This window comes from Daldinia loculata (assembly GCF_022478755.1).
Source record: "Daldinia loculata strain CBS 113971 unplaced genomic scaffold F4817scaffold_20, whole genome shotgun sequence".
Taxonomy (NCBI): domain Eukaryota; kingdom Fungi; phylum Ascomycota; class Sordariomycetes; order Xylariales; family Hypoxylaceae; genus Daldinia; species Daldinia loculata.
This window is the reverse complement of record NW_026054874.1, coordinates 186,064-212,100: the sequence shown is the minus strand read 5'-3', so window position 1 is coordinate 212,100 and position 26,037 is coordinate 186,064. Positions and strand designations below refer to the sequence as shown.

General features: G+C 49.1%; 11 protein-coding genes across 11 annotated transcripts; 7 read left to right on the top strand and 4 right to left on the bottom strand.

Moving 5' to 3' along the window:
* Positions 1-115: 115 nt before the first annotated feature.
* On the top strand, positions 116-1,585 carry F4817DRAFT_88775 (translation initiation factor 2, alpha subunit). Its single transcript, XM_049308019.1, has 4 exons — positions 116-286; positions 336-498; positions 560-767; positions 823-1,585. Exons 1-4 carry the CDS (start codon positions 209-211, stop codon positions 1,304-1,306), a joined length of 933 nt encoding a protein of 310 aa, XP_049159724.1. The 5' UTR covers positions 116-208; the 3' UTR covers positions 1,307-1,585.
* Positions 1,586-2,756, top strand: F4817DRAFT_88770 (LexA/Signal peptidase). Its single transcript, XM_049308017.1, has 2 exons — positions 1,586-2,129; positions 2,184-2,756. Exons 1-2 carry the CDS (start codon positions 1,864-1,866, stop codon positions 2,461-2,463), a joined length of 546 nt encoding a protein of 181 aa, XP_049159723.1. The 5' UTR covers positions 1,586-1,863; the 3' UTR covers positions 2,464-2,756.
* On the top strand, positions 2,757-4,557 carry F4817DRAFT_88771 (mitochondrial carrier). The gene is made up of 3 exons (XM_049308018.1): positions 2,757-3,097; positions 3,166-3,463; positions 3,523-4,557. The coding sequence occupies exons 1-3, from the start codon at positions 3,050-3,052 to the stop codon at positions 4,278-4,280; spliced, it is 1,104 nt and encodes a 367-aa protein (XP_049159722.1). The 5' UTR covers positions 2,757-3,049; the 3' UTR covers positions 4,281-4,557.
* Positions 4,558-4,622: 65 nt separating this feature from the next.
* F4817DRAFT_335539 (uncharacterized protein) lies at positions 4,623-7,897 on the top strand. Its single transcript, XM_049303033.1, has one exon. It carries the CDS (start codon positions 4,672-4,674, stop codon positions 7,753-7,755), a length of 3,084 nt encoding a protein of 1,027 aa, XP_049159721.1. The 5' UTR covers positions 4,623-4,671; the 3' UTR covers positions 7,756-7,897.
* Positions 7,898-8,266: 369 nt separating this feature from the next.
* F4817DRAFT_335538 (SE-domain-containing protein) lies at positions 8,267-10,601 on the top strand. Its single transcript, XM_049303032.1, has 2 exons — positions 8,267-8,406; positions 8,526-10,601. Exon 2 carries the CDS (start codon positions 8,737-8,739, stop codon positions 10,237-10,239), a length of 1,503 nt encoding a protein of 500 aa, XP_049159720.1. The 5' UTR covers positions 8,267-8,406; positions 8,526-8,736; the 3' UTR covers positions 10,240-10,601.
* Positions 10,602-10,824: 223 nt separating this feature from the next.
* Positions 10,825-12,536, bottom strand: F4817DRAFT_335536 (glycosyltransferase family 2 protein). The gene is made up of 2 exons (XM_049303031.1): positions 12,198-12,536; positions 10,825-12,136 (listed from the first exon to the last, which is right to left on the bottom strand). Exons 1-2 carry the CDS (start codon positions 12,294-12,296, stop codon positions 11,006-11,008), a joined length of 1,230 nt encoding a protein of 409 aa, XP_049159719.1. The 5' UTR covers positions 12,297-12,536; the 3' UTR covers positions 10,825-11,005.
* A 13-nt stretch (positions 12,537-12,549) lies between these two features.
* Positions 12,550-14,752, bottom strand: F4817DRAFT_335535 (ATP-grasp domain-containing protein). Its single transcript, XM_049303030.1, has 2 exons — positions 14,513-14,752; positions 12,550-14,452 (listed from the first exon to the last, which is right to left on the bottom strand). The coding sequence occupies exons 1-2, from the start codon at positions 14,565-14,567 to the stop codon at positions 12,732-12,734; spliced, it is 1,776 nt and encodes a 591-aa protein (XP_049159718.1). The 5' UTR covers positions 14,568-14,752; the 3' UTR covers positions 12,550-12,731.
* Positions 14,753-17,149: 2,397 nt separating this feature from the next.
* Positions 17,150-18,604, top strand: F4817DRAFT_88702 (uncharacterized protein). Its single transcript, XM_049308016.1, has 2 exons — positions 17,150-17,307; positions 17,552-18,604. The coding sequence occupies exon 2, from the start codon at positions 17,722-17,724 to the stop codon at positions 18,313-18,315; it is 594 nt and encodes a 197-aa protein (XP_049159717.1). The 5' UTR covers positions 17,150-17,307; positions 17,552-17,721; the 3' UTR covers positions 18,316-18,604.
* Positions 18,605-18,775: 171 nt separating this feature from the next.
* F4817DRAFT_88675 (pyridoxal phosphate-dependent transferase) lies at positions 18,776-20,696 on the bottom strand. The gene is made up of 3 exons (XM_049308015.1): positions 20,471-20,696; positions 20,255-20,417; positions 18,776-20,174 (listed from the first exon to the last, which is right to left on the bottom strand). Exons 1-3 carry the CDS (start codon positions 20,517-20,519, stop codon positions 18,893-18,895), a joined length of 1,494 nt encoding a protein of 497 aa, XP_049159716.1. The 5' UTR covers positions 20,520-20,696; the 3' UTR covers positions 18,776-18,892.
* Positions 20,697-21,022: 326 nt separating this feature from the next.
* On the bottom strand, positions 21,023-24,017 carry F4817DRAFT_88673 (AAA-domain-containing protein). The gene is made up of 3 exons (XM_049308014.1): positions 23,351-24,017; positions 22,100-23,118; positions 21,023-22,043 (listed from the first exon to the last, which is right to left on the bottom strand). Exons 1-3 carry the CDS (start codon positions 23,754-23,756, stop codon positions 21,333-21,335), a joined length of 2,136 nt encoding a protein of 711 aa, XP_049159715.1. The 5' UTR covers positions 23,757-24,017; the 3' UTR covers positions 21,023-21,332.
* A 199-nt stretch (positions 24,018-24,216) lies between these two features.
* On the top strand, positions 24,217-25,789 carry F4817DRAFT_88644 (uncharacterized protein). Its single transcript, XM_049308013.1, has one exon. The coding sequence runs from the start codon at positions 24,306-24,308 to the stop codon at positions 25,629-25,631; it is 1,326 nt and encodes a 441-aa protein (XP_049159714.1). The 5' UTR covers positions 24,217-24,305; the 3' UTR covers positions 25,632-25,789.
* Positions 25,790-26,037: the final 248 nt, after the last annotated feature.

Sequence of the window (26,037 nt, the reverse complement as noted above, 5' to 3'; positions counted from 1 at the left end):
TAATAATTGATACACCAGCATAGTTCGCCACGTCGAAGCGCGCAATCCTCACAACAACCCAAAAAAGACCGATTGTCAAGAAACTGTCGGCGAAGGAGCATCATACTGGATTTACGAACCGCAGAGAAATTTTAAACCCCGCCTGCGCGCGTGCGATCTTGGGCCCATCAGACATTTTTAAGATCAAGTACTACTATTTTCGCCCAAGATGTCGTTGACAAACTGTCGCTTTTACGAGGAGAAGTATCCGGAGATTGATAGCTTCGTCATGGTCAATGTGAAGCAGGTTCGTAGGCCACCATCATACAACACCGATTTTGTCTAACTCGGTTTAGATCGCCGATATGGGTGCTTATGTTAAACTCCTCGAATATGACAACATCGATGGCATGATTCTACTATCTGAACTTTCGAGACGTCGTATTCGAAGTATTCAGAAGCTTATTCGGGTTGGTCGCAACGAAGTCGTGGTCGTCCTCCGAGTCGATAAAGAGAAGGGTATGTGTGGCGGCTAGAATATATACAATGGCGTACGGACAAACTTACTGATGGGTGTTAGGATATATCGATCTTTCGAAGCGCCGAGTCTCTCCCGAGGATATCGTTAAATGCGAGGAACGATACAACAAGAGCAAGATGGTCCATTCCATCATGCGCCATGTGGCCGAGAAGACTCAAACCCCCATCGAAACCCTATACGAGAGCATAGCTTGGCCATTGAACAAGAGATACGGCCACTCCATCGATGCATTCAAGCTCTCCATAACGTGAGTATACAGCACCTAGCGTTATGACTTCCTTGCGGCTAACCCGAAATTTTAGGAACCCCGATGTATGGAGCGATATCACATTCCCTAGCGAGCCGGTAGCGGAGGAACTGAAGTCGTACATTGGAAAGCGCTTGACGCCTCAACCCACGAAGGTTCGTGCCGACATCGAGGTCACCTGCTTCGAATACGACGGAATCGATGCTGTTAAGGCTGCCTTAAGAACGGCGGAGGCGCGGAATACCGAAGAGAACCAGGTGAAAGTGAGACTGGTCTCCCCGCCGCTCTACGTTTTAACAAACACGTGCCTGGACAAGAACGTTGGTATAAGCCGACTGGAGCAAGCCATCGTAGATATCCGTAGCAGCATCACCAGCGCAGGTGGTCAACTCGTGGTCAAGATGGAGCCTAAGGCGGTGACGGACTCGGATGATGCCGAACTGCAGGCATTGATGGAGAAGCGCGAACGTGAGAACGCGGAGGTCAGTGGAGACGAGAGTGTTAGCGAGAGCGATGACAACATCCCCGAGACTGTCTAAGCTATCGTTTGACTTTGGTTCATTTCAATTAGTTCCACCGCAAGGGGTGTACGGCTAGGTAAAGGGTACCAACCTAGAGGTCTTTGACATTCACGGGTCATAAAAAGTACCTAGCATGCGAATTGAGCATTTTGTTTTTCGAAATGAAGTAAATAATCAAGTTGCTGCCCCTGTCTCCGTACCTTGAAACGACTTAAGCTGCTTTGTAAGAGTTATGCTTCCTAACTGCCTAATACTGCTTATCCCATTTTAATTATTGGTAAGTTGCCCGTTAAGTTGATGCCGGAAGGTAGGATGATCCAAGAGGCTTGGTGATTGTTACATTTATTTGCTTATGCGGTGCTGGTAAAATGATATGCTGTGTAGAAGGATATCTCTCTACTTCGTACTCGGGGTATCTATTAGTTGGGGTCGTTTGTGGGGTGTGGATTCAATTATGGAAAATCGAAGCTTATTGTTGTAGTGAAGACAAAGTATAAAACGTCTTACTCTTTAGCACTTCACCTAGTGACACTGAGATCTCACTTCAGGTTGAGGTCTACATCGATTAACGCCTAATGGCGTTCCGGCCGATATGGAATCGAATCAAACGTGATCACCAACGTGCTGGCAGGTTCGGCTATCGTCTATTCGCTTTCGCAACATGGATTCCTGTGGTTTCTATGTTCAACCACTATATTGGGGAACTGGCTTGGATCAGCGGGCCGTCGATGTATCCGTTTTTTAATGCGGAAAAGGATCAGACGACTCGGAATGATGTGGTGATCAAGTACAAGTTGAATGCGCAGTACGGGCTGCGGCGAGGCATGATAGTCATTTTCTGGTATGATTTTACAATGACAAGTCTAAGTCCCTGCGATGCTAACACCAGCTCCAGGAACCCTTATGATCCAGAGGTTGAGGCTGTTAAGAGGATTGTCGGACTTGAAGGCGATGTCATAAGGACGCGAAGTCCGTATCCCACCCCTACGGTCCGCGTGCCAATGGGGCATGTCTGGGTCGAGGGTGACGGAGGCGAGCGCTTGAGCAGGGACAGCAACGATTATGGACCAATTTCGACGAATCTCATAACTGGCAAGGTCACCCATGTTGTGTGGCCTCTACATAGATTCGGTAGAGTGCAGTGGTGGGAATATGCAGGGAATATTAGGAATTAAACAACGAAACGACTACTATTTACCTCTACTCATTGACAGATGTAACGAAGCTTTTATCAACAAAGGTACCTCCAACTATGTGTGATGTCAACTAATTGCTAGTATGCAGATAACCATAAAATGCTATAACCTGACCTCCCGGTCTACCGGTACCTTAGCCTTTAGGTACAGATTATTCCAGATAAGAGATAAGGTAAAGCCGGATAAGGTCCACAGGCGCCCACCAACTCGGGCGCGAGGCCCCCTACCCGTGATAAACCGCGCGTAAACCGATATGGCCGATTAGGTACGATTTAGTGCTATTGGTACATCGAAAATTTCCCACCATCTACTCTTATTCGGATTCAACGTTCAGCAGGTGGTCGCTTTCGAGCGCGATCGCCTCTCGCACAACACTAAGTCTCGAAAGATTTTTATAGATAAGCGACGTCTATGAGCGAATAAGTCGCGGGTGTTACAGTAGCGTTGCTGGTCTGGCCGAACGACCCATTTCTTTTAGATAGTTACCGGTCCCAATGATGGACTTTCGGAGCACAAATCTTTGGAGTAAATTATCACTTCTACGACGCAGTCGCGCGGGCATAAGATGACCTTCGACAATGGGGAATTGGAAGGGCGCCCACCCTATATCCACGTGAGTGCTTCCATCGTATGAAATACATGAGCGCAGGACTGCTCATACTAATTCTTTTATGTTCGCAGACCATGCTCGCGGGAGGGTTTGGTGGAACTACTGGTGATATGTTGATGCACTCGCTCGATACCGTCAAAACTCGACAACAAGGTGATCCACATATGCCACCTAAATATACCTCTTTAGGATCATCTTATTATACAATATGGCGTCAGGAGGGAATTCGACGTGGGTTGTATGGAGGATGGCTCCCAGCCATGATGGGCTCTTTCCCCGGCACAGTTCTCTTCTTTGGTACCTACGAATGGAGCAAGCGGCATATGCTAGACTATGGAATCCAGTCTCATATCTCCTATTTGGTAGCTGGTATGCATTACAGTTGCCCTTGGCGAAGCTTGTTCTGGCCCATACTAACAAATTCTCAGGTTTTCTCGGCGACTTCGCCGCATCAATAGTCTACGTACCCTCCGAGGTGTTGAAGACTCGCCTTCAGCTTCAGGGCCGGTATAACAACCCTTATTTCAAGTCCGGATACAACTACCGCGGTACTTTTGACGCTGCCAGAACCATTGTCAGGACAGAGGGAATTTCGGAATTGTTCTCTGGATATAAGGCAACTCTATATCGAGACCTTCCATTTTCTGCTTTGCAGTTCATGTTCTACGAACAGTTTCAAAGTTGGGCCCGTGAATACAAGAAGAGCCGAGAGATTGGAATACGGTTGGAATTACTAACCGGAGCTGCCGGTGGTGGATTAGCTGGAGTGCTCACCTGTCCCCTCGACGTAGTGAAGACCCGGCTACAAACCCAGATCGACCCCGTCCCAGTTGTAAGCAAACCGAAAGGGCGCTCGGTTACAGAGACTATGTCGGGGCTTAAAGAGTCGGCTTCAAAGCAGACACAATCCCCACCTCAACCCAAGCAGCAAAAGCGCCCCATATCCACATCATCACCTTCAACACATACACCGCGGCCTGGTGCTATTCCATTAGACGAAGATTCGATAATGAAGGGGCTCAAGCTAATTTATAAAACAGAAGGTGTCGGCGGATGGTTTAGAGGAGTTGGCCCGCGGTTTGTCTGGACTAGTGTACAAAGCGGTTGCATGTTGTTCTTGTATCAAACCATATTACGGAAATTAGAGGTATGGCTTCCGGTAGAGAGATCAGACATGTCTGCTTAACTTGACCTTTATGAAGAGGGGGGGGGTGTTGGATCCTGTGTCGGTGGAGGGTTTAAGGGTATTGTAACAACCCCCCCAAAACAAGTGCACGGCGTTCAAGGAAGACGGGGACAAGAGGAAAAGAATAGATGGACGGATAGAAATCTCAATTTTATTTGATCTTAAAATATTTGAATTAGTGTTTGAACATTACGTACCTAAGGGAGTTATGAGATGGGAGTGCTTGTGATGTATCTATATAATTGCATATGCATATATACAGAATTTATTATCATCCACCATGTGAAAAGTGCAGGTAATATTCTGCTAGGCGGGGTTTGCTAACCTTTGTTGCAGTTGACCCACGTCAATCATAGCACTTAGGTACCTTATCAAATCATGGCACCATCAAATGATTCCGCAAGCCCGCAAACCCGCAAACCCGCGAACCCGCGAAACCTCTTTTTATACAATTTCGATTACACTCTGTACTTATGAACCTCTAGCTTCAGAATGCTATGGGTTAACATCTAAACCATTTTCTCGACATGGCAGCACACGCTTCGCAAATATGCCACCCCCGTTGCCTATCCCGTCGAAGGCTGCGATCCACGCCCTCCGAGGGATTGCCCTGGGTACCTCATGCGCAATCGGCGTTATAGTCGAAGACCGAAGACGGCGAATCAGTACTTTGAAGACCGCCGTATCAAATAAGGAGAAGCTGAAGTCGGTTAAAAGATATCATGGCATGGCAGTTCCATCTCTGGTACAATTCGACGAAGCAACTTTCACAGATGGGGATCAATTCCAATGGCATCAAGTGGAAGATGGTATAGCCAGGACACACAATGACCCTCGGCCCAGATCCCGTCCTCGACAACATTCCCCCGAAGATGTTTCTTCAGAAGCAAAGCCTCCAGCATGTCTGAAATCGAGAGGGGTCTTAGAATCTTCGTCAATAACCACTACCCAAGCCGAAACGTCGCCTTCCCAAACCGCACAATATGGCATAGTCCATCCCTCAGATAGCACTCGGCGGCTATCAGGATTTCCGGAAATGGGATTCGATACTCATAAGACTTGGGGAATGTATCAACCTACGAGTCCTGCGCCGATTCTTAAGCCTCGTCTAAATAAGCGCGCCCAAGCAGTCGCAAACATAACTAGCATTCTGGCTAGTAAGGATGAAGAAAGATTAGATCGAGCTCTTAAGAAATTCTCTGATGCATCCCTCTCGTGTTATTCTCAGCGCTTGGACGAGGAATGGTTTGCCCTTTCTATTCGACTTTCTGAAGATTGTCATGCAAAAGGCCGCTTAGAAGATGCTGCTAAGCTCCTCATTTCACTAACCAGTGCCGGCCCCCTCGAGGAGTCCCAATACTACGCCCATCAGCCCATACTTCTTATAAATCATTACCTACGCCAGGTAGATGAGAACGGGCACCTTCCCAAGGAAGCCATATCTACGGCGACTCGCATCTTCCTAGCAGCATTTAAAGAAAAGCCCAAAGTGCATTTTGAGGAACTAGAGGATTTTGGAAAGCAACTGATGGCCCAAAATCTCATGTTGGGTGAATTTCGCTTTGTCCATAACATTTACTGGAGAGTAATCAGCGTTGTAAAAAACGCAGCCGAATTTACAGGGTGGGCTATAGAAAAGCTTCACGAACACCGTGATCACAAGAGTGTACTCAAATACTTCTTACTAAATTACTCAAAGACAAGCCCTAATAACAGATCCTACCACACAACGGTCGATTGTGTCGTCTCCTCTGTCGAGGCTCTAGAGGGCTTGAAAGCTGAGCACGTAATCGACGCTATCTATCGGATGGATTGCCCAGATGAAGGTATAATACGAACCCGTTGGATCCTAAAATTGCTACATGCACATTGGAATCGGAACCAAGATTTTCCAACATTGAAGGCGCTCTTTGACGGGATGTTGTCTCTAGAGCTGCTAGACAAAGTCACACATCCGCAACGAGTTTACCGTACAATGGTCGAGTTGTCGATCAAGGCTGAAGAGTACGATTTGGCAAGGTCATACTACGAAGAGCTTCTTAGGAAGTATCCCGAGATGGCCTCAGACGTCGCCTTGAGAGGTCATATAGCTTTGCCAATGGCCAAAGCTGGAGACTGGGAGGGCGTGTTTAATACCTTCGTCGAGATGCAGACTCTAAAACGTGGAAAAGAAAACGAATATGACAACGCTTTCGTCCCAGTCTTAAAAATATTTGCGGAGAGCCATCCAGCTGCCGATGTCCGCGAATTTGTATCGAAGTATACCAGCGTTCTAGGGGTACGCATGCATCGGTATCTTGTCACGATGGTAGCAAACAAATACGGCCAATGCCATGACATGACAGGCTTCGTGTCATGGTTACAATACTGTAGCAAAGCTGGATATGCCATGGATTCAAGTTTCTGCAATTCACTCCTCCACAACTGCCGGACCAAATGGGCTATGCCCTACCACGAACTACGAGCCCTCTGCTCCGAATTCAAAAAGATCGATGCGTCCCTCGTCGACGATACGACGCAACGCATCTTAAGCCAGGCAGCGCTAAGGGCCGGCAAAACCGCCAGGGATGGCGGAGTCAACCGAGCACTATGCCCATCTCATATTGCAGTGGATAAGTTGGCGTACTCTGGGAGGACGGCCAATAGGCGGGATGTCTACGAAGCAATGAATCAAGAAATAAGTAATAACAAGCCGGCGACGGCGATTTCGATCTACCAGCGTGCCATAAAATTCGGGATGCCCCCTTGTCCGCACTGCCTTCGCCTAGCTATATTAGCGACGCTGAAGAACAGCAATAATGCCTCTGCTTCTGCGATGAGATTGATCCATATTGCACACAGACGCGGTGATGATGTGAGCTCAGCAGTATCAGTATTCATCAAATTCCAGCTCGATAACCTTCAGGCGGGGGCAGCGGACGTTCTGCTTCACATGCGGAATCTGATTACTCAATTTGAAGCAATGCACATCGTTATCGGACCAGATGTGCTCACCCACATGGCCATGTTCTGCGTCAAGCTAGGCCACTACGAAAAGGCGGTTTCGTTATGTAGCCTGGCAATGGACAAGAGCGGGACTGGGAACCTCTGCTTCTCAAGGCAGTGCTTCAAGGCACTGCTCATGTCCTACCCGAAGCTGCTGGATTTGAAAGGGATAAAGCAATTGATTGAGGATTTACTCAAAAGCGAGTATGCTGCAGACAGATCTGTATATCTGTATCTAAAAGCGACTACGAGGCTGGTCAAGAAAATGGACCCCGATCGCACTATCGATGCTATAGTAGATATTCTAGAGTATGCTAAGGAGGAGGTGGCGAGACGGCGGGGAGAGACCAGGGCGGAAGGTCAGCATATCGCCAGGGAGACTCTTAAAATCATGAACGAAGCATTAGCAGACATGCAGGCGTCGGAAAGCGGTAAAGGCCAAGTAAGCAACAGTGGCAGTAAGCCTTACGAAATGGCTGCGGCCCTTTAGAGCAGCTGCCGCGTGGTGTTGCGTATTATTTGTATACATCTCGGTATGCTTCCCTGAGTAACTATTGCTTATATAGGGCGTCTTCGAAACATACCTACGTAATATATATATTACCTATTTGCCATGTCAGCCACTTAACTCACCATTCCTCAAGTTGAAAGACTATGTATATTATCAAGGTATGTGGTATACGCAACCTGAATCCTACTGACCGGAGTTATATATGTATATTACAAGAGCTAGTTTCCAATATTTCTCCATGAGTTGATGAAGAACGGAGAACGGAGTATTTTGGTTATATAATCTGACCAACTCTCTGCAATAAAGTAAAGAGTACATAATGCCCGGTGTTGCTCTACCCGTGAAAGTACTCATGTATTAAACCAATATCTTCCTATTGGACAATTGACCGTGGGGACAGGGTGGGTCATTGACATAACTAACACCGCCCAGCGGCAGAGCGGGTTCCAACAATTTGGCTTTCGGGCTTGGCAAGCATGTGCCAACCAGGAACAAAAAAAAACAAACAAAAAAAAGAGATCCTCGAATCTGAGGAATCGCGTGGTGAACCGATAAGGGGCAGAAAATGAATATCACTAGTAGATGGGACGATTCGTCGAACCATCATGATCTGAGAGAGTCGATTTATAGGTAGGTTTTATTTTATTCACCACCATTTTACAATTCTACAACTCGACCCTTTTCGCTTTAGCTCCAACGACCCCTAATTATTACATATTATTCTAGAGTGACTAACTACTAATAACTAGTATTTAAATAAATATTCAAGTCCCATCCCGTCTCTCTTTCTATTACAGATCATTTCTTAGAACTTTATATTTATTTATTTATTTATTGCGATACCCACCCATTAAGACAAGACCGTCTCACCGACAAGATAATCCTTTGCCATTGACCTCCATTATACACTTTTAATAACAAAGCCCGACTCCGACTAAACACTCCCCCCCGCCGTTCCCTATGAGCGAAACTACAGTTGTCGTAGAAACGCTCGCCGAGCGACGAGCTAGACACCACGAGGCCGAGGTTGTTGTAGTCGGTGCCGGCGTCTTCGGATGTGCCGTTGCATATGCTCTAGCTGAGCAGGGCAGGAGTGTTATCCTCCTCGAGAGATGGCTGAAAGAGCCTAACAGAATCGTCGGCGAATTGATGCAGCCGGGCGGTGTAAACTCCCTTCGGAAACTGGGGTTAGGTCACACCATCGACGACATCGACGGCCAGCCATGCCACGGCTTCAACGTATTCTTCTACGGCAAGGACGTCCGCATGCCCTACCCCCAGATACAAGGCCTACTTGGTCAGGGCGGAGACGAGAAGACAAATGGGAACGGGAACGCAAAGGTTAAGAGCGACGAGCCGCCACGGCCCCAGGGACGAAGCTTTCACCACGGCCGCTTCATCTCACAGTTACGCAAGGCCTGTCTCAGCCACCCCAACATCAGCGTGTTCGAGACGGAAGCCATAGGCACCGTCAAGGGCGACCACAACCCAGAAATCCTAGGCGTCGAGACGCGAACCGTCAATGCCACCACCGGCGAGAAAGAGCCCGACTGCTTCTTCGGACAATTAACTATCATCGCCGACGGCTACGCCTCCCGCTTCCGCAAGCAGTACATCAACGAAACCCCGATAGTCCGCAGCAAGTTCTACGCCCTCGAACTAATCGACTGCCAACTCCCCAGCCCCGGCTTCGGCCACGTCATCATCGGCGCCCCCAGCCCAGTCCTCATCTACCAGATCGGCACGCACGAGACCCGCATCCTAGTCGACGTCCCCGAGAAACTCCCCGAGGCCTCCCCGGCCAACGGCGGTGTCCGCGGATACATGTCCAAGGTCGTGCTGCCGGCCCTCCCCGCCTCCGTCCAGCCCTCCTTCAAAGCCGCGCTCGACCGCGACTCCAAGATCCCGCAGAGCATGCCCAACAGCTGGCTGCCGCCCACCAAGCAGTCCTCGACCCCGGGCCTCGTCATCCTCGGCGACGCGATGAACATGCGCCACCCGCTGACCGGCGGCGGCATGACGGTCGCCCTCAACGACGTCGTCCTGCTGCGCGACCTGCTCGCCGACATCCCGGACCTGTCCGACACCGCGGCCGTCGCGCGCGCCATGGATACCTTCCACTGGCGCCGCAAGAAGCTAACCGCCATCATCAACGTCCTGGCCATGGCCCTGTACAGCTTATTCTCCGCGCGCAACAGCGAGCTGGCGAAGCTGCAGCGCGGGTGCTTCGCCTACTTTGAACGCGGGGTCACGCGCGACCCGATGGGCATGCTGGGCGGGCTGATCCCGGATCCGCTGGTGCTCGCGTATCACTTCTTCTCCGTCGCGTTCGTGGCGATTTGGCTGGATTGGAAAGCGACGGGGCTCTGGAAGGTGCCGCTGCTGTTGTGGAATGCGTTTTGGATCCTGTGGACGGCTAGTCGGGTTTTCTTGCCGGTCATGTATCGGGAGGCGTTTGTGTAGATGGGTGGGTGTTGATAATACATACGTACCTAGGTACCTAAGTCAGGTGTGATGCGATGTGATGTGATGTGATGTGATGATGGTTCGAAGAGGCAGTTTGGTCTCGGTATACCCTGAAGAAGAAGAAGAAGTAGGAACGTGGACTTGGACTTGGACTGGGACTTTGAGGTCCGTTATCGAGTGATTATGAGAAAGGGGGTGTTGTTTGCCTTAGAGGATGATACATACAATACATACATGCTTGGGCTTGATATCAGTCGCCCGGCGAAGAAGAGACACGAGAGGAAAATGAAGATTAGATCTACGGCTTAACGGATATATATATCAGTATTTAATTCTAATGATTCAAATGAGATTGATAAGATTGTTTAATGGCTTGATTGTAAGATGCGTTTGGATGTCTTAAAGTTGGTATGCTTCTACTTACGATCTGCTGCCTCATCCTAATACTAAGTGTATACACGTATAAGCATATGAAGGCTTTTATGTTTCTGCTTAGGTCTTCGACGGACATTCAAAGGCAAAGGTTGTAGTTATCACGTTGAGGCTCACATCACAGCTCATACTTAAAGCAAGTAGGATAAGTCAAGGCGGAACTTTTCCCCATTCATTCCACCGGATATCTATGCATTGCTGAAATCAAACGCCATGCAGTATAATATGACTGCGCCGATTTTATATAACCAGCATGGGCTAACTCATAGCCTGCCACTATTCCATCATTTTGTACACCGAGCCCTTCCTATACATCTCCCCCCTTAGCATTCTACGTCAGCCGTCGCCGGTACACGCCCATCATCCAGCTGGCCCTTAGCACAGCGAGGCCAATAGCCATCTTAATGCTATCCTGTATAACATTAAGCTTGCTCCCGCCGACCTCGTGCCAGTCGATCGGGACCTCGGCGACCTTGATGCCGGGGCTACTGCCAATAACAGCGCCGTCGCTACCGAGCACCGGGACGGCAGGCGCCGACTCGGCTAGCATAAGCATCTCGATGTCGAAGATCCAGCCCTCGGCGTGCATGTACGGCACGATGTGAGGTAGAGCGGCGCGCGAGAACAGCTTGAAGCCGCACTGGGTATCCCGGATGCGCGAGGTGGCCGGCGGTGTCAGAATGGTTAGTACGAGGTGGAACGAGCGCATGAGGAAGTTGCGCAGCGCGGATCTCTTGACGACTGCCTCGCTGCCGACTAAGTGGCCACGGCTTCCAATCGCGGCGCCCCGGTGGCTGCCGTCGACGACCTCTTCGCACCCTTCGACTAGCTTCCCCAGGTCGCTGAACTTAGACGCGCCATCCGCGTCCGCGAACAGCGCGTACTCGCCCCTTACGTGTCGCAGCCCATGTGTCACGCCGCCGCCCTTGCCGCGGCGGCGCTCGAGCGTCACCACGCGCAGGATATCGTGTAGTTCGTGCTTGCGCGCGAAGTCGAGCGCTACTTCGGCCGTGCGGTCCTTGCTGCCGTCGTTCACAATGATGATCTCGTATCCGGCTAGATCCTCGCGCGGCGCGTTCTTAACGTGTCTGTGAGTCGGGACAGGGACTTGTTTGGGGAGGGCGTTGGGCTGAGGGCGAGGGTCGCGGCCGAATGTGGCGTCGAGGTATTCGACTGCTTCTTCTAGAGTCGGTAGGATGCGGTCTTCTTCATTGTAGGCGGGGAAAACGACGCTCATGCGGACTTCAGCGGGTTCGATGGATCCAGTGTCTGCGATGTCGATTAGGGTGGGATCGTCATTTTTGGCCCTGGCCTCGCTTGCGTGCCGGTCGGCTAGCCATCGGTCATGCCAGCATGGAAGCTGTCGTCTTTCGGTTCCAGTAGGTGTGGTGGTGATATAAGTCTTTTCGGAAGGGAGAACGGTTCGGGGTTTGGGTGCGATGACATGGAGTACGGCATAGAGCTACTGCTAAGTTAGCTTACTACTAAGACATTATATTATGGTGGATAGGCGAGATTCATACGCCGTAGAATGCAACAATGACCAATGCTGCAAATGCCGCAAATAACGTATGCGGGGGCGTCTCTTTCAAGGTCAAGGCGAACGAGTTGAGCAGGTCCATGGCTGCGATCCCCAAGCGCGACAGGAAGTTGAGCGCGTGAAGGTGTTCACATTGGAGGTGCTTTTCCTGCTAGAGTTTTCCAGCGGGAGAAAGGATTGTGGTAAGATTGGATGAACAATTAAGTGACGTATTGTTTGCATCAGCTAGTCGTCACTTAATTGTATTCTGAATTTAGTTGCTCATCCGTAAACTACATGTAGAAGTCGCATATCGATAATTACTACGGAATACGTAACACCTACCTAAAACTTTTAGAGGATCAAGCAGCAGGTGCTAGACGACGCGGCAGAAGAAGCCACGTCTCTAGGGCTAACCAATTAGAGCTCTCGAATGCCTCAGCTCTAGCAGCTCGTCAGGGGATCTGCCGCTAATAAGCTCAGTTAGCTTAAAGATTGACGTCACATCTTCATCTCTTCTTTTACATCTCTTTCAGCCTTAATCAAAGCTTACCATTTGCCCATCAATTGACTTTACTTTACCTCTCAAACTTCCATTACAATTACAATTACAACTACAAAATAGTTCTCCAATAAAATATATAGTTCGATATTCATATAGAGTATAGAAACTCTCGTTGAGCGGAAACAGTAAGCCAAGACTCCAGTAGTCTATGCCTTGGATTCCCGGCGGTCGTGGGTTTATCTCGATCAACCAAGCAGACGGTAGCCCTTTAGCGGGAACGGTGCGCTTTGTTAAAACTAGGACACTATTCTTCGTCGCGTACTCCATGCTAGAATTTTCAACTCGAGCTTCTAGGTGATAGAATCCGTCCCGGAACCCAACTCTGAGTAGGCTCCGTTGTAGCGAGTCTCGAAGTATGACAAGTTCAATTTCTGGAAGTTTAAATGGGAGGACATTAGCAAGCTCGATGAAGGTCTTGACACTACCTTGGCCATTAGCATCCGCACCCTTAGGGAAGTCATTGGATACCTCGAAGAAGATTACTTCTCCGTCGCAAAGTACAAAGTTCGCATCTACCTCGGGCTCTTCGCAGTATTTCTCGATTACAAATTCTACGCCGTGCCTTTCGGTGTTTATGGCTTGTATACCGGCCTCAATCTGTCTAAGACTCTCTGCTCTGAACACGCCCTCTGAGAGAAATCCATTGCAAGGCTTTATGATTAATGGAAACTCTAGGCTCTGCTCTTGTACAAGTCTGGCAGCTTGCTCAAAATTGGAGGCTTGATATGCTTGATGCCCCTCAGAGACACTTGTTTTGAACTTATCGGTGGCAATCTCGTATGCTGATGGGGGATACGTAGGTAATGACAACCGCAAGGCAGCTTCGGCAACAACAACTTTGTAATGGTCACGGAACGTAACCGATCCATCGATTTGGCCTTCGTACGAACGTACTGCGTCTGCAATTCGGGTTATAAATTCGCTGTCAACATGGAGCGGTGTCTCAAATGGAATAGACGCCTTTCGCCAGTGAATATAGCGTGGGTCGTTTATCCAATGGGTAGGTCTGTCGAGTACAACCATATCAATCCCAAAAGCTGCGGCTGCTGCGTATATGCTTGTTCCAGTTCCTCCATGGTCAGGACTAGAAATACCTCCGTCGACAATAGCCAATGTTTGACGTTTAGGTACTTGAGTTGACAGCCATGGGAATGACAACCGGTACCGCAGCTCGAGATCCAGAGAAGCTATCAGCGACTCAGGCGTGTCGGTGCATTTCAAAAGCAAGCCTCCCACAGATGCTACAAAGGCATTCGGAAGCCGTTCTAAATTCTCAAGGCTGATAGACTCTCCGTCGAAGAACTGGTGCGGCTTTGAGAAGCTCACAGCGCTTCGCACCAACGGGCAGTCTAGTAGTCGCAATGGGATGATATCAGATCGTACAATATATCCACGAGATAGTGGTACGATTAACCTAACGACACTTCCGGATTCATCAGTAGAAGCTGAGAGGCATTCGAGCACAAATCGGAACGCTGCTGCAGATCCAAAATCCTGCGGGTTAATCCGGCGGTAACCGCCGGCGGATAGCTCGATCGAGAGGTGAGTGTCTTCTACATTCCTACCTAGGCATGAAAACACAGGAGACTTAGAGGCCTGTTTAAAGAATATGTCGATGGACTGCCAAGGTGTGAAACCTGCCGCGCCGTCTGTGATGGCGGTACTATGTGCCTGCCAGTTGTATTGGAATCTAACTATATCGATACATCTCGTAAGAGTGAAATACTTCATAGTGAAAGGCCACACCCGCTTACGTTGGCGGTTATCCTCATCCAGAATAACGATAGTACCTGACATCCTGTCTACCATGACCAAGGAGATTTAGTTCAAGAAGCTCGGATATAGTGTGCTCGTCTTAGCGGTTCCCTAAGAGGATGCTTATATGAAAAATAGTTTAGAGTAGATACAGTAGTAAATATAATGAATTTGGAATTAGAGATACGATTATTCTTATTTAAACTTGAACCTACCAATGTCTAGTAACTATATCGACATTGTAGGATTACTTAGGATTCGATGGCACGGCGGGGTATCTCTATACACACTTCGTGTAAGCCGACATGGGACTCGGGATTCGGTGCTCAGGACTGGCGGTTTATACTTGAATACGGTGACTCCGCCGCTCTAGATTATGTTCTAAGGTGGCTACCTACCCCTGAACCGGGTAATAGTAACTCTTGCCCAATCATATAAGCTTAACCTTGGCGATAGAAGTGTGCTGAGAAGCACGAAGTCCCAGACCGCAATTACGTTATATTCCAAAGCCTTGGAATCTCGTTCACTTAAGTCGTCTACCTACCATACCGGCAAAGTATGGTTTTGAGATATCATATTTTGGGGGTGGAATGATTCTTGTATAAGTTATCCTTGCCTATATAGGAATGGTTTCTCCGATTGGGCCAATATATTATTGTAATATTAAAAAAATGAAAGTGTGGGTAATAAGGTTTGACAACGGACCAATTGTCAACAGCACTAGTGGACTGGCCACCCACTAGAGCCGTTAGCTCAATCAAAACACTCCCGCATTAGCGGGGATGTTGTGGTGGGGCTAGGAGCCTGGGGTTCGAGTCCCAGGCCTCCTAGCTTTTTTGATTTTTAAGCTTTTTTGAGGTCATGTGACTTAAGGCCCACTTATTTTAGCCAATTAAAGCTTTAGATTCTAAGGAATCATTCTTTTACAAGGAATGATCAACTCTCCTATATTTTATTAGTACTGCCACAAATTTTCCAGCCAATCAGATCCTTAGAATCGCCCCGCAGTTGGCGACCTTTTCCTTTGCCATTCTATCGCATAAGGTCTAAAACACATGCAAATAGGATAAAAAGGTCATGCAAAACGAGCTCCATCCAACGATACCAATTATTAAGATTTTTATACAATATTACAGTAGGTCAATTGATTTTACAAAAAATCCATCGGACGTGCGCTGAGGTGTGGCTAGCCAATCAGAGGCCAGACCTATATGTGGCGTAAAAGGCACTCTTGAAGCTAGGCACTCCCCCGTAAGCGCTTGCGCGAACGGGTAACGCAGCTAGTTATTTTTAAAAGAATGATTATTTCGTAAACTATCGTATTAGCCATAACAAAGGTTAGAATGAGAAATATGATTCCTAGAACCCATACACTGCCGCTACGGTAGCTTCTAATAGGCAGCATATCAGACGTGGTAGTAGGCTATTCGAATGCCTTATATATTAGGAAACAACCTAGGACGGCTTTTCGTATGTACCTCATAACCTGTAGTTTAGAATTGTACTAAGTCAACCTTCTTGCTGGGAGATATTAGACATCTAGTTACAAAAGGGGTAAATTTCCACGGCTAGTGAATTCGGCTAGGTGTCATATCTATCACGCTGCATTTAAGCTTAAAATAGTCATCTCATAAGAATCATCTTCTTCCACCTCCTTTTATAGCAGGAGGACGGCTTGAGATGAGAGTTCTATTCCAGTGACTTACTAAGGTTAGGTACACATTCACACCCGTGATAGTTCAAAAAGGGGGTGGGATTTTAGAACAGCGTGTAACTTATAGAACTACTATGAATTTCTAGATATTAGATGTTAGATGGTCTCGGCATATGTTCTGGAGCTAACCAACCCTTCTAATGATGAAGTTAGTTTCTTGGGGACGTCCCATTGTGAGGCTGTCTGCTCATCAAGCCATCTGATTGGCAGATATCCTCAAATGACGAAACAATTAGCAATTATGAACATGCAATTTAAGTCACCAACCAGCGATAGCATAATTAAAGAAGCCTTTCCCTAGGTATTGGAAGTTCATCCGTCCTTTACTTTGTATATGTATTTACAGTCTTGGTCGAAAAAGAAAACAATGGTGGCTTTCTTGACCGATGCTCTACCGGAGCAAAATCCACGAAGCCACGACGATACGCATTAAGAAAAGGGCCCGCACACGGAACAGACAATCGTTGCTCCTTAGTGCTAGGTATCCAGAAGATTGGATGCCGTTAGGCGAGGTCCTGCAGACAGTCAAATGTGATGCGTCGGAAGACCACAGGAGGCCACACGTCGAGGCGCCCGACTTGGTTAGCAATTAGGGGCGAGCTTGAGGTCACCTCGCCTGGCGGTCGAAAATTACGCCAGCAAGTAGCCGAGCTATCATTCCTTGCCAGTGAGATATAGGGGGGTTACCGTATATTCGAAAAGGGATGAGACATTAAGATCGATGGACATGATTCTTAATCCAATAATGGCTTACAAGGGTCCATTTCTATTCTATATATTAAGTCTATCCGTCTGCATATATTAAGCACGCAGCTTCGAAACACGCCTTGATTTGACATGACAGTCCGTACGGCCTTACACAACCTTTCACTCGGATATGACAAAGCCGTTTTCGTGTGTCCCACCGGGGCTTTTTTCTATGTGAGACTGCAACAACATGACATGACGACAGGGCGGGAGGGGAATTATTTGCGTTGGCGTTGATGGCGTCGTCATAGCTGCGGACTAGGATCTCCTGTTGATCTAGGGTTGGCTCAGAATGCAGAACAGCCAAATAAGCTGCCGCCAGACCAAATCGGGGTAAGCCACAGTCCCTGTCATTCAATGTTCACATCATTCACATCTTGATCCTAGGGATGACATCATATCCCAACTCGACCCCTGATCCTTCTTCCTCATCCCCATCGAATTAACCACATTCCCGTTTGTTCGATGATGGCATTCGACACGTACGTATGTATGTGCCCGTGGAGTCTTGCTTCGGTTACTGCCGTGCGACTGTTTCACGATCCCTTCGCTGACTAGTGTGCACATATATATTTAGGGGTACAGGCTAGGTAACCCACATAGATATCTTCTCTATATTACAGTTGAATACCCAATACCCAGTAAAAGATATCATCCTCTTAAAACACATAAGACGAAGTGCTCATTCCCCTTCTCTTTACCTGAGTTAAGAACAAACAATCCTGCTATTTAAATACCACGTACAATATGGTAAAACTCGCCCCAGTCAACCCCCGCAACTACATGCCCTCGCGGGCACACCCAGAACACCGCTCCCGGCGCAAGGAACTCGAAAAAGAGCACCCGTTCACGTGGAAAGAGCCGCTGGTGCTCGGCATGATCGGCATCGGACTAGCCTGGAACATCGAGAAGCAAGTCCAGAAGCGCGAAGAGCGGAAGGAGCGCGAGGAACCGCAAGGCCGAGATAACAATGATCATCATCGTCGAAGAAGAAGAAGGGATCAAGACGGCCGTGACGGTTCATATGATCCTTCGAATCAGGACGGCGAGAGCATGAGGAGTAAGAGCAGCAGAGACAGCGAGGATAGGCGGAGAAGCCAGCATAGGAGCGGCGGCAGCGATCATAGCGTAGGGAAGGACACGGTGGACCTCGAGCGCAGTAGAAGAAGCAATCGTGACCGCGTGCAATCGGTTGATATGAGACGGCACGAGGACCCGAGGTATATCAACGATGACCGGTATTACGAGCAATCTCGGTACGATAGGGGGTACAATGACGACGACCGGAAAGGATGGGATCGAGAGTACCGCGGCAGAAGAAGTCGTCGCGACTCCTGGTAATAATTAACGTTGTTATTCTACGTATACGACATGTCCTCATCGGCGCTTCTACGAAATACGTTATACTTCTCTCCTATATCAGCATAGTTTTGCGAGGTCCGTCAAAGCAAAAGGGATAGCATACGGTCAACACTATTATTGAAAAAAAAAAAAAGGGAAAAGGAAAAGAGTCAAGAAACGCAAGACTCGAGCCCAGCAATATTGCGCATCGCAACAAGAATAATACATTCACACGCAAACCTACCAACAGTCAACCCAGCAAAAGAGAAACTCCTCATCAAGGCCCAGCCCCAGGTCTCAGCGTCCAAGCTACTGCGCCTCCCATGCTCCCACCTAATCCACATCCTCTATAGATTCTATATGCTTGGTGGGCTAGGAACATCTATGTCCGCGGGGAGAGTAAATGGGTATTGGACAATGCTATCATATACCTTAGGTATCTACGTACATAAGAATTCATGAGACTATGAGCAATGGAATAGCATACGCATATCTAGACTTAGTTTATTTAGTATTCTATCTACCACGTCTCTAAAAATGTAGTTCTACTTAACTCTGCTTCGTTCGCTATTTGCCCCTAAGCAAGTGTCTTCTCAGCCACCTCAACTAGGATCTCGAAATGCTTCCTAACGTGATGCTCCTCTACCAAAGGAGTAGCTGGATTATGCCGGATGGCAAACACGCCGCCGACCACAGTGCTCGACAGGAAGATCCGGCCCTCCTCCACCACGGCGTCGTACATCTTCTTAGTGAGCTCGTTCTGCTCCTCCAACGTCGACTCCTTCTTCACTAGCTTGAACACCGTTAGCGCGAATCGCGGGCCCGTCACAATCTCGAAGAGGTCCGACCGCGTCTTTACGAGCTCTCCGAACGTCTCGGCAAGCTTGATGTGCTTCCGGATGTGTGCACGTAGACCCTCGATGCCATATGTGCGTATCACGAACCAGACCTTGAGAGATCGGAACCGCCGCCCGAACGGGATCTGCCAGTCGCGGTAATCAGTTACGAGCCCCGAGTCTGTGTGCTGGTTTCGTAAGATCGGTAGTGAAACGCTCAGGGCGTCTATCAGATGCTTGCGGTCGCGCACCCACACGGTGCTGCAATCAAAGTTTACTAGCAGCCACTTATGCAAATTTGTGTTGTAGCTGTGAAAGCGCTCGAAGGGCTTCGTAAGATATTGGTACTCGGGGCAGATTAACGAGGCTCCTGCGTACGCCGCGTCTACGTGCACCCAAATCTCTCCAGGGCCTGCAGGCGCTAGCTCTTCTAAAACAGATGCGATACCCTCCATGTCGTCAATACCACACGTATCGGTGGTTCCGAGGGTGGCAGTCAGGTAAAAGGGCTCGAGGCCCTTAGCACGTAGTTCTAAGACGACCCGGCGCAGCTCGGCGCCTGTCATCCGGTAACCATCGGCAGCGTGTACGGGGACGGCGCGGAACCTGACACCAGCGATCTGGGCGCCCTTCTTAGTGGCACTGTGGGTGGCGGCGCTACCAAGGGCCACGAGCTTGCTGCGGCGGATAGCAATGGCATCCTCACGTTCTTCCTCATCGGTGATATGCGCCGTAGCCTCATGCAGGTACTTATCACGAGCAGCCACTAAAACAGTAGCGATAGCCTCGGAAGCGGTGCCATGGATGACGCCGCCACCGTTAGTAGGTCCAGTAGAGAGGTAGCAAGATGGCAAGCCAAAAGCCTTGGCTAGCCAATCAAGCACGATAGTCTCAAGCTCAGTGACGGCGGGCGAGCAGATCCAGTTGAAGGCAGCACCGGTGAATGCGGCAGAGTACATCTCGCCAAGCATGGCCGGGAAGCTGCTGGAAGAAGGGAACCATGCCAGGAAGTTGGGTGATTGCCTAATAATTTTCCCTTTCTCATTAATCTTAGAGTTCTCTTTAGACGAAGACTAAAAAATGGATAAGTAAAGGATGCGAACCAATGTGTTATGCCGGGGAGGATCTTGGACTCGAGATCTTTCTGGATATCAGCCCAAGCCTCTCCATTCTGAGGGGCCTCTTCGGGCAGTAGTTTTCTCAGATAACCAGGCTCAACGTTTGAGACGACACGGCGCTCCTCGATGGTGTCGTAGTATTTAACGACTAGAATGATTTAGTCGTCGTAAGTTAAGACTTTAGAAGGTGAGGAGACTCACTGTCGTCAATAGACGATATAGCCGCCTCCCGAAATTGCTTAGAGTCCATTTTGCCTGCGGTGAAGTTGCCCGTATTCAAGTCAGATACGGCAGAAATAAATCCTCGGTCTCAATGGAATAATGTATAAAATATAAATTTGAGTTCTGAGGATTACAACAATTTTATAGTATAGGCAAGTTACAATGGTAGGTATGGTACATAAGGTACCTAAGGTATCTCTTTCCTATGCATAATCGATTTACCTAGCAACTTTGCTCCACCTCCCCCCTAAAACGCAACCCCGGCCCGAATTAAAAAAACGGGCGATTTCTTCCAAGTCTTACGTTACGACTTTATATCGGAGGGCGCAGCAATGACATAAAATGTCAACTTCACCATAAATAGTACAATTATAGGTAGTCTTCCTATTAGAGAAGATATAGAAGAGAAAATAATGAAGAAAGGAACATACATCTACCTACAGATAGACTTACAATCCAGACCTATTCACATTGGAGATCGCTAAGTTTAGTACTGACGAAGCTACCCCTTCCCCCTTTTTGCTTTAGCTAGCGGTTTCGTTCTCCCATAAGTAGGTAGACTTATATCACAAAGCGTGGCGCAGATTACGAAGCCAGTAGGTACCAGAGTGATGTAGAGGCATGTGTAAACCCATACCATCCCATTTGGACTATCGAATTTTGGCGCATGTTTCCTTTGGAACTAAATACCTCTCATATCATCAATATGCGAGTGAGTCTAGTGTTAGCAGGTATAACTTCTAAGCCGTCGTACTAAGTTCCGGCACTTAGTCCCCTATCTATCACAAAGCGATGTCATATATGCCCAGGTAAACATTTACCTCCTAGCTAGGCAGACCCCCTACGACCTAAACTTCTCCTGCCACTCCCTATAATGATCCAGCATATCCCTCGTAACCAACTTCGGCGTCTTCTGTATCGCCGTAAGCAGCACCCCCATAGCCGAGATCCCCTCGTCCTCATCCGCATCCCAGAACGCCTTGTCGCAGATCCGTGCGACCTCCGCCCCTGAGTACCCCTCGCTCTGGCGTGCCAGCTCCGGTAGGTCAACAGTCCCATCTTCCGGGAAACCTAACTCCCTGGCTTTGGCGGCGAAAATGGCCTCGCGTGCCTTAGCGTCTGGTAGCGGCACATAGATCAGCTCGTCGAAGCGGCCCGGCCGCCGTAATGCCGAGTCCAGAAGCTCCGGCTTGTTCGTTGCTGCTAGCACGAACACCTCACCGATGCGCTCGAACCCATCCATTTCTGTAAGTAGCGTGGTGAGCGCTTGCACGCCTCCGCCCGTACTACCGCCCGACCGCGATCCTGCGATCGAGTCGAACTCGTCGAAGAATATAATACTGGGGCTGGCCTCGCGTGCTCGCTTGAACAGGTTGCGGATCGATCGCTCGGTCTCGCCAACGTACATGTTTAGAAGCTCGCCTCCCTTCACGGCGAAAAAGTTGAAGTCGGATTCTGTCGCCATGGCTTGGGCCGTCATGGTCTTGGAGCAACCGGGCGGGCCGTAGAGAAGGACACCCTTTGGTGGCTTCGACATCCTCGCACGAGGACCCTAGTTTTCGTTATTAGCTATTTTTAATTATATTAGATAGGAAGCTTAAGACGTACCGTAGGACGCCGGAGCACTCTCTGCAAGGCAACTTTGACTTCCTCGTAGCCACCAATATCACTCCAGCGCACAGTAGGCGGCTTGAGGTTTATATCGTGCATAGCGGTAGGTCGCACTTCATGCAGCCCCTTTGTCACATCATCCCATATCAAGGGTTCCGTCTTGGAAGGACTTCCTACTCGCTTCCTCCATGCTTTTGTAGCACGGTAGAGAACCTTCCGTAGATCCGCGCCGGTGTACGCATGCGTCCGGTCACCAAGGTCTGATACGTATTGGTCAAACACATCCGGGTCGAAGGTTGGCTTGTGATAACGGATGATCTCTTTGCGTCCTTGTGCATCCGGGACGGGAAGAGCAATATGTTCCTCGAACCGGCCAGGTCGTTGAAGGGCGTGAGGAATGTCGTTTAAGAAGTCAAGGCAGGTAGCAATGACTAAGACATGCGGTCTCCTATTTTGTTGGCGCGCCCTATTCGATAATGCATCAAGCCCTTCGCCAATTGTCTCAACCATCACCTGGCGATTCGACTGTTCCTTGCCTATTAACTTTGTTATATCATCTAATAAGAGGATGGTAGGACTGCGCTGCTCCAGGGCAGTTTTAAAACAGGTCTGGATAGTTGACGACTTGTCACTATAACTTAGTCGAACAACTCTGCCCCAGTTCGTTGTAGCGATATGATCAAGTAACATCGACTTCCCCGTCCCATGACTTCCATAAATAACGATCCCACAGGAGTAAGTTGGTGTAGTATATCCTTCAAACTCGACATCAAAGTCGTTGAAGAATTCGTTAAGCTCTTCTATCTGGCGCTTCATTCCTGGAAGCGGGCCAACTTCTAATTTACCCCTAGTCTGGACAGCGTCTTCGTTGGAAAACTCGACGACCGTAGATCCGGGAGCGTACTTGGCAACACCATCAGTTCTGCCATTTACAGATGCAACCACAAACGAACGTCTTGATCCGTTTAAGACGATATCATCAAATGACATGCTTGGTAAGATGAATTCAGCTACCTCTGTTGATGTTGTTAGATTAATGATACATGAATAGGGGTCGCAAAGCAAATTATATCAAGAAGAACAGAGGTTAGATCTAACAACAGAAAACATTATGATTTTGCCGTATACGCGTATATACGAATCCATAAACACTACCCTCGTACTAGTTTAGGAGTGTTCATTACCAACAACGAACCAGTTCATAGTTTATAATCGTTAAGTGTAAAAAACGAAATTTCAATAACTCACCTAATCGACTCTCAAGATGATATTGCCATCTCGTCTGTTCCGAAGCAGGTAACGGGACAGGATCCGGGGTTATTTCTCTCATGATAACCACCCCAGCGTCAGGAACCGGCCCATTGCCAGGAGTAACTTTAGCTAACTGGCCCAGTTCTAGACTGGCCAGTTTCTGGAATACTCGACTGACAGAGACAATGTTGTTGGCAACATTCTTATCTGGAGCAGGCCACGCAACGGCCTCCCACCGAGTAGGCCCATCCGTTTCGACGTTGCAGAGATGTGCGGTAGTGAAGCCCCCTTGGGCAAAGGTGGTGGGATGGATGAAGATTTTAGCTGCGTTTTTATACGTGGGATTCTTCTGGTTGGCTACGTCTTGCGGCTGTAGCCGAACTTTGAAGTCGTCTTTCCCCATCGCTGGTGGGCTTTAATGTGTAAAGCCAAGTTTAAGTGATGTATGTATAAGAAGTTTTAAATGACTTTGAAATCTTAGTCAATAACCAACCAGGCGGGTCGTTCTTAGTAGGCTTATGGGTATGACTGATGACACTAATTATAATAGTCGTAATCATTGTCAGTTATAAATTCCCAGGTGTATTCTCTTTATTTTCTTCAGAAGAATTCATTTATAAAATAGAATCATGAAGTAAGGTGCAGATGAATGAGAAGATATCGCAGTTACGTCTCTTGTGGGATAGACCAGTTAAAAACACAGTGTGGGCCACTACGGTAGTACCAACGACCCAATCAAACCTATTTGTACTACTCTATAGGCTATTTTCATAGCGCTATACCAGAAATAATACAGTATGGATTGCGACTTCCTTTCCAAATTCTATGTAAGCCCTACGAAGAAAAGAAGGTCGATTAGTTCAGCTCCAACTTTTCCAATTCCCTCTCCAGCTTCGACTTACTCGAATCTGCACTACACTGCAATGCGCTGGGCGTCACAACTCGCCGCCTCATGCTCCTACGACAGCTCCACCGACCATCTTCACGATCGGTAGCCGCAGCAGCATGGCGATTATCCCATACGGCGTTGCTGCACGGTAGCACCAGTCGACCACACCCCTCCCCCTCCTCAACATCCCCCCAGACCAACAGCAACAGCAACAGCAACAGCAACAACCAAGATGACGCACCACAACCCAGACGCCCCTCCCTCTTCGAGCAGCTCTTCCCCGACGAAGCCAAAGCCCTCGGCAGAAACACCACTCCCAAACCCTCCTGGGCCTCGCATCTCCTAGACGATCCCCCGCAACCCTCCCCCGACACCGAGCTCAACGACAACGACAGCGACAGCGATAGGAAATCCAGCGACGTGCCCCTGCGCGCGAAAAGCATGCTCATCCTCTCCGCGGCTAGCAAGCACCTCACCGAGAGCGACTTCCTACGCCTCGGGCCCCAGGGCGCCCACGTCGAGGGCTGGGTCGGCGGCATCTCGCGCGTCATCCAGGCCCGGGACCCGGACACACTGCAGCCGCTCGGGCATTACTTCGTGCTGTTCGACCGGGAGGCGGCTGCGGCCGCGTACTGCGACGAGGTAGAGCGGTTGTGGCAGCTGGGCAAGGCGCATGTACCAGGGGCGCATCACAGGAAGGGGTATTCGCCCTCGGTGCCTCCGCCCCCGGGCTTGCCGTCCGCAGATGGCAGTAGTCGTGACGTAGCGGCCGATCTGAGAGCGTTTACCCTGGTGCCGCCGAGCCAGCGGTACTACCTCGACGTGTCGAGCGGGTTCAGCCGCGTGCGGATCGAGGAGCTGGATATAGGCGGTGTCGCGTTCGTCGACCGGCTAGCCGACCGCGCCGGATCTAAGCACATGGTTCTTGTTTCCGTGGACGGGGGACGCATATCGCTTGATTGGCTGCGGCAGGCCATCGAGGAGGACGGCAAGGATCGGAATCTGCCGTGGCGGGTGACGGATCTCGAGAATGGTATCCTGCCCTTTGGGAAAAGCATCCTCAAGCAGGAGGACAAGGACCCTAATGACTTTGAGCAGGTTCTTCGGGACCAGGCTGCACGAGTAGCGGGGGGTGAAGATGGGGTTAATGGTGAAGGGAATGTGGAAGGGGAAGGGGAAGGGGTTGAGGCTAAGGAGTCGAGCATAGCAGACGATAGGGGGTATCGTCGGTATCCCCGCTTCATCATTCCGTTCGTGGATAATGCCGAGGCGCACCGCTTCGTGAGGTATTGGCACCGGCGGCAATTCAAGATACGTATGGATCTTGGGGGGGATAAACCGGCAACGTGGGACGAGACTAGGATACTCAATACATCAGTATTGTGGTGATGATTATATATATTCCACTTAAGCCAGCCGGCAACCATGTTTCACGCCCCTATTTTACGTCCTTGAAAGTGCTTCGGCCTTCATTAGTGACTTGTCATTCTACGCGATATTGAATAGAAGAACGTATGACCTAATACAGGCATCAAGGCTCTTCGTAGCATACGTACTTGATCAGAGAGAAGAACCAACGATGACTGGAAAATGTATTAGACCCATATCAACCAAACTCCGCCAATATAGTATCGCCCTCACTTAAGCCCCCCCAGGCCTCATTCATCCTATGTAGTTGTGTGTTGTGTGTCATGTGTGGCTCTGAATGTCTATCGTGAAGCAGGCTAGCCTTTGCCCTTGCTCTCTTCTTTATTTCTGGCTAGCTCCTCCTCCTCTGCCTACCCCCGTCCCCCCA

Coding starts and splice junctions, on each gene's coding strand:
- F4817DRAFT_88775 (XM_049308019.1), top strand. CDS start 209: ATGTCGTTGACAAACTGTCGCTTTTACGAGGAGAAGTATCCGGAGATT. Junction 287..335: donor TCATGGTCAATGTGAAGCAG/GTTCGTAGGCCA, acceptor AACTCGGTTTAG/ATCGCCGATATGGGTGCTTA. Junction 499..559: donor CCGAGTCGATAAAGAGAAGG/GTATGTGTGGCG, acceptor GATGGGTGTTAG/GATATATCGATCTTTCGAAG.
- F4817DRAFT_88770 (XM_049308017.1), top strand. CDS start 1,864: ATGGCGTTCCGGCCGATATGGAATCGAATCAAACGTGATCACCAACGT. Junction 2,130..2,183: donor GGCATGATAGTCATTTTCTG/GTATGATTTTAC, acceptor CACCAGCTCCAG/GAACCCTTATGATCCAGAGG.
- F4817DRAFT_88771 (XM_049308018.1), top strand. CDS start 3,050: ATGACCTTCGACAATGGGGAATTGGAAGGGCGCCCACCCTATATCCAC. Junction 3,098..3,165: donor GGCGCCCACCCTATATCCAC/GTGAGTGCTTCC, acceptor TTATGTTCGCAG/ACCATGCTCGCGGGAGGGTT. Junction 3,464..3,522: donor TATCTCCTATTTGGTAGCTG/GTATGCATTACA, acceptor ACAAATTCTCAG/GTTTTCTCGGCGACTTCGCC.
- F4817DRAFT_335539 (XM_049303033.1), top strand. CDS start 4,672: ATGATTCCGCAAGCCCGCAAACCCGCAAACCCGCGAACCCGCGAAACC.
- F4817DRAFT_335538 (XM_049303032.1), top strand. CDS start 8,737: ATGAGCGAAACTACAGTTGTCGTAGAAACGCTCGCCGAGCGACGAGCT.
- F4817DRAFT_335536 (XM_049303031.1), bottom strand. CDS start 12,296: ATGGACCTGCTCAACTCGTTCGCCTTGACCTTGAAAGAGACGCCCCCG. Junction 12,137..12,197: donor TCATTGTTGCATTCTACGGC/GTATGAATCTCG, acceptor ACTTAGCAGTAG/CTCTATGCCGTACTCCATGT.
- F4817DRAFT_335535 (XM_049303030.1), bottom strand. CDS start 14,567: ATGGTAGACAGGATGTCAGGTACTATCGTTATTCTGGATGAGGATAAC. Junction 14,453..14,512: donor GGATGAGGATAACCGCCAAC/GTAAGCGGGTGT, acceptor GTATCGATATAG/TTAGATTCCAATACAACTGG.
- F4817DRAFT_88702 (XM_049308016.1), top strand. CDS start 17,722: ATGGTAAAACTCGCCCCAGTCAACCCCCGCAACTACATGCCCTCGCGG.
- F4817DRAFT_88675 (XM_049308015.1), bottom strand. CDS start 20,519: ATGGACTCTAAGCAATTTCGGGAGGCGGCTATATCGTCTATTGACGAC. Junction 20,418..20,470: donor TATATCGTCTATTGACGACA/GTGAGTCTCCTC, acceptor AAATCATTCTAG/TCGTTAAATACTACGACACC. Junction 20,175..20,254: donor CTCCCCGGCATAACACATTG/GTTCGCATCCTT, acceptor GAAAATTATTAG/GCAATCACCCAACTTCCTGG.
- F4817DRAFT_88673 (XM_049308014.1), bottom strand. CDS start 23,756: ATGGGGAAAGACGACTTCAAAGTTCGGCTACAGCCGCAAGACGTAGCC. Junction 23,119..23,350: donor TCATCTTGAGAGTCGATTAG/GTGAGTTATTGA, acceptor CAACATCAACAG/AGGTAGCTGAATTCATCTTA. Junction 22,044..22,099: donor GAGTGCTCCGGCGTCCTACG/GTACGTCTTAAG, acceptor AACGAAAACTAG/GGTCCTCGTGCGAGGATGTC.
- F4817DRAFT_88644 (XM_049308013.1), top strand. CDS start 24,306: ATGCTCCTACGACAGCTCCACCGACCATCTTCACGATCGGTAGCCGCA.